At 39.4% G+C, this 4879-nt stretch overlaps 1 protein-coding gene across 2 annotated transcripts in view; it reads left to right on the top strand.

Annotated features, from left to right (window-relative positions):
* The window catches only part of LOC122549719 (vacuolar protein sorting-associated protein 4B-like), a 44006-nt gene extending 39756 nt beyond the window's left edge, over positions 1 to 4250 (top strand). For both annotated transcript variants that reach the window (XM_043689616.1, XM_043689614.1), the window contains exon 11: positions 3499 to 4250. In XM_043689616.1, the coding sequence (XP_043545551.1) occupies positions 3499 to 3600 (102 nt within the window). In that variant the 3' untranslated portion in view covers positions 3601 to 4250. The remainder of the gene's footprint in view (positions 1 to 3498) is intronic.
* Positions 4251 to 4879: the final 629 nt, after the last annotated feature.

Here is a 4879-nt window from a genome sequence, read left to right as displayed (position 1 = left end):
AGGTGAATTTGTGGGGGATATGAAGGATCTCTTGGGCCCTTGGAGGGAAGTTGGGGGGGGGGGGTGGTTGTGGGCGCAAGTTTTGCATTTTTTGCGGTTGCAGGGGAAGGTGCCGGGAGTGGAGATTGGGTTGGTGGGAGGTGTGGACCTGATGAGGGAGTGGTCTTTCCGGAACGCTGATTGGGGAGGGGAGGGAAATATATCCTTTGCGGTGGGGTCTGTTTGGAGGTGGCGGAAATGACGAAGGATGATACGATGTATCTGGAGGTTGGTGGGGTGGTAGGTGAGGACCAGTGGGGTTCTGTCTTGGTGGCAATTGGAGGGATGGGGTTCAAGGACGGAGGTGCAGGAAGTGGAGGAGATGCGGTGGAGAGCATCAACCACCACGTCTGAGGTGAAATTGTGGTCTTTGAAGAAGGAGGCCATCTGGGTTGTTCGGTATTGGAATTGGACCTCCTGGGAGCAGATGCAGCGGAGGCAAAGGAATTGGGAATATGGGATGGCGTTTTTACAGGGGGCAGGGTGGGAGGAGGTGTAATCTAGGTAGCTGTGGAAGTCAGTCGGTTTATAGTAAATGTCCGTGTTGAGTCAGTCGCCCGAGATAGAAATGGAGAGGTCTAGGAAGGGGAGTGAGGAGTCTGAGACGGTCCAGGTCTAGGAAGGGGAGGGAGTTTAGCCTGAAAATGTAACTTCACACAGTATACAAGCAGCCGGTATTTCAGCGAGCTTTTTTGGCAGAGGAGAGGAGATGGATTTTAGATTGCAGAACTGAACATTAACTGGAGAAGGTTCTGTCTCTGATGTGGTCAGATTAAAACCTGATCACAAAGGATGCCAGAAGGACTCCAAACTGTATATCCTTTGATTCCCTTCCTTGCTGGGTATTATCTCCTTTTACATTTGTACTTGTGTTTGTGATCTCAAGTGACAGCCCAATGGCTGCACGCTCGATGCCACATCTTTTTTATTTTTCTCAGGCTTAACAGGTAGTAAGCATGCTCTTCTCTTTATATCAAGAAAACCTTGAGATTGGCTTTTTACTACTACCATAAGATGGGAGCTGGTTCACCCCTCTTGACCTGGTTATTGCATGGTTGCTGTCAGTCTTGTGTTTCCAGCAAAAGGTATAATCCCTGTTTGTCCTTTCAGCTGCTACCTTGAGGAAAACCTTTCTCAGTACACAAGTTATAATCTCGAGTTCTGACATTTCACATGATATAATTTCAGTTCCTTCTGGATAGTACCTCTTGAAATTATCCATGAGAATTTCAAGTTGCAAAATATAAAGTTTTCTCTCTTGCACCATAAAGATGATGATCCTGCAGGATATGGTGCCCCAGCAGAAGTGGAACAGCCTATCTTTAGGGCATCTTTTCTAACCCCCTTTCTATTTGGGGTCAGCAGTGGGTATCCTTAAGAGGACTGCTCATTTGCAAATACTATTGCCCAGACACATACCTTCAAATGCAGGTGCCCAACAACCTTAAAGCATCTGAGTTCTGAAGAACAGTCATATTGGACTCTGTTAACTGTTTCTGTCTTCAGTGGTGTTGGCACACCCACTGAGTTTCTCTTGTAATTTCTATTTTCATTTCAACCTTGGTGCATCATTGAATGTGTGTCAACTCTTGACTCCCAGGTTCCCAGCACTGCCTCCTTCACCAATTCTGCAGCACCACAGGACTTGTCAAGAGGGTCCTGGTAAAAGGAGCCATAAGCATGACTTTGTTTAATGTGACTTTGATCTTGACAAGATGGTCATCAGATTTTGGTAACTTGTCGAGTGATGATGACTGGGAACAATTTGTTGCTGTAGCCTTCTTTCATCTCTGCAGCCAATGAGAGACGTGGTCATCCTTTGCCTGTTCTGCCATTCAGGACATTTGGACCTCACTTTGTCTGGTACCACTCCGCCCCCAACCACTCCGCCCCCAACCACTCCGCCCCCAACCAGGAGCAAGACACTCCTGAGTGCATCATCCAAGGATTTATGAGAGCACAAATTCTCTCAGCATGGAAATGGACCCTTCGGTCCATCGCTTCCGTGCTGAACATAATCCCAAACTAAACTAGTCTCATCTGTCAGCTCCTGGCCCATATCTCTCCAAACCTTTCCTAATTGTCCCACATCAACCACTTTCTCAGGAAGTTAATTCCACATGCAAACCCCCCTCTGTGTAAAAAAAAAACAACAAAATTTGCCCCTCATGTCTTTTTAAAATCTATCTTCTCTCTTCTTAAGAATGTGCCCCTAGTCTTGAAATCCCGCATATTAGGGAAAAGACCCCTACCATTCACCCTATCAATATCTCTTGTGATTTTGTAAACTTCCCTGAGGTCATCTCCAACTCAAGCTGGCAGTAGGTTTAGTGAGATAGCTATACAGTAAAAAGTTATTTTTTAATTCTTGTGATAAAGGCCACCATTCCATTTGCCTTTCTTAATATTATTTTGTACCCATCTGTATGAATTCAAGTCCACTCTGCCATTCAATAAAATCTTTGTTTGAATTCCATGTTCTCATCTATCCGCTGATAACATTTGATTTCTTGCTCAACAAGAACCTGTTTACCTCTCCCTTCAAAGATTTTCATTGACCCTGTCTGCACTAACTTGGGCATTGTTCAAAAGTCCAGAAAGATTTTGTGACTCTGCATTTGGATCCTTATTATTTCTGCTTCATCGTATTTAGAATGTATTCTTATTAGGTCCAAAATAGTCTCTCTCTCTCATTTTCACGCACTGAATTTCCATCTGCCAGTTTTGCCCACTAATATAACTGATTAAATGCTATTTGCTTCCGCTGACACACAGTAAGAATATTCTGGAGTTCTGAGGAAGGGTCACTGAACCTGAAATAATAACTGATTTCTCTTCAAAGGTGTTACCAGACCTGAGTTTTCCAGCAATTTCTGTCCTTATGTAAAAATATTCCTGTTTATTCCTTTGTGCTGGTCATACTCTCACAAGGAATACAAAAGGAATGGAAATCTCATGAATCTCCATTTTAGTGTTTATCACAGCAGTGTCAATTTGGGAGAATAGAGGAAAGCTAGTTGTCACGAATACTCTATTTTCAAAAAAAAAGCAGAATATTGTAGTTTACATGGGGTTAACTTTAATAGGTAAAATACTTTTTAAAATAATTTCTTATATATGGCAGTAGAATAATTGTGCTCCCCTCAGATGAACATCAACTTTATTTTAGTGTGACTAAAGTTTAAAGTTTTGATTTGTGTCTTAAGGAAGCATATTTGGTATACTATTGAGTACTTTAAAAACTCAGTTGAAATTGCATTTGTGAAACGGAGTGCTGGAAATAAATGCTTTACAAAGATTTAGCAAATTAGAAAACAAAAGGAACGTTAAAGTTTCCCAAAACTTGCTCTTTAACAATACAATAATGTATTAAAATACTTCTTGTTTTACAGTCTGTTCAGAGCTTTAATTCCAGTCTCAAATGTATTTTAATATTTTTCATTTCAATCTCTTTCTCAGCCTGATATGATGCATTCATTAGCAAGCATAAAACCAACAGTTAATGACGAGGATCTGGAAAAGCTGAAGAAGTTCACAGAAGACTTTGGTCAGGAAGGCTGAACTATAAGATCTTAATTTGCACAGCAAAATATTTTTCTTTCCTTGTACATCTCTCTTTTTCTATTCACAAATCAGTTGCATACAATAGTAAGTTTATGTTTATCATTTTATTATTGTAAAGTCAAGCACTGTTATTTCCGGTCATGGAACTTATTAAATCCAACTTTATATAATCTTAATTTCTGCATTTGCCTATCATAAAACTACTTCTCATATAAATATCTAAAGAGGTTCCAGACTTCAAGGGCTTAGCGTGATATTTAAACATTACTGGAATAATTGAGAATTTTTAAAGGAACTAAGTACGTTGTGCTGATGTCTTTAAGGAATGTAAAGTAATCTTGGGTATCATTGGAATATACTAGATACTTTGAATGGGGCGTTTTAAATTTGCACATAAGATCTAATACATGGACTGCCCACATGATTGGACCATTTCATCGTACTTCAGGTAGACTAATTTCTGACTGTAAAATATAAACTTGAAGCTTTGTATTGGAGAAATTGGGATTACTTATTCAATTATTTGTATTGAAATAAATATGAATGAAGTGAACAGCTTCTATATATGTAGATTTTTTTTATAATGGCAACCTTGTATTTTCTGTTTAATTTCTGTTTATTTGTAAATAAAACTTGTGTCTACCCAATGATTGATTTAAATTGTCATTTTGGAAGACTTTATTTCAGATTTTTCAAAATATTTTTGTTTGTCCAATTTAGTGATGCAGACACAGGATAGAAATCTAAATCTGCTTCTATGAATAGTTCGGTTACAGAGTGGATGGTACGAGCTAGCTTTATTGTCATACTGATTTGTCACTTCATCTGGTTTATGTAATGTTAAGCAGAGTTCTAGATTAATGAAATGAGCTGAGTGGTAGGACTTTTTGTTCATCTTCCATATTAGTGATTTACAGTTTGTAGAATACTTGAAGATAATTTTTCTTCAGTGTGATTGAAGGGGTTTAATATGGATAAGTTAGTGCAGAATGTCAGAACATTAATGTTTGGAAAATTTGCCATCTAAGCCTTCCCAAATTTCTAGTGGCTCCATTCAGCTCAGATTGGGAGAGTAGCAGGAGAGGTTCAAAAGCCAGCTGGGTGTTTCGTTTTCTGCTTTGTGGCCTGTAAGATTTAGAAATTTGCTATTTCCCTGTTGATCTCAGTGGATATGAGGTTAGCTTTCCTGTGGTCAATATTTTTGTTCGATTCTCTACTTTTGCTGGATAAAGATATTTTTAATCAACCCTGTTCAGGTATGTTATGACACACCTTT

Source organism: Chiloscyllium plagiosum, chromosome 5 (genome assembly GCF_004010195.1).
Source record: "Chiloscyllium plagiosum isolate BGI_BamShark_2017 chromosome 5, ASM401019v2, whole genome shotgun sequence".
Lineage (NCBI taxonomy): Eukaryota > Metazoa > Chordata > Chondrichthyes > Orectolobiformes > Hemiscylliidae > Chiloscyllium > Chiloscyllium plagiosum.
Note: the sequence above shows the minus strand (reverse complement) of the source record. Positions and strands in the feature narration are given on the sequence as shown.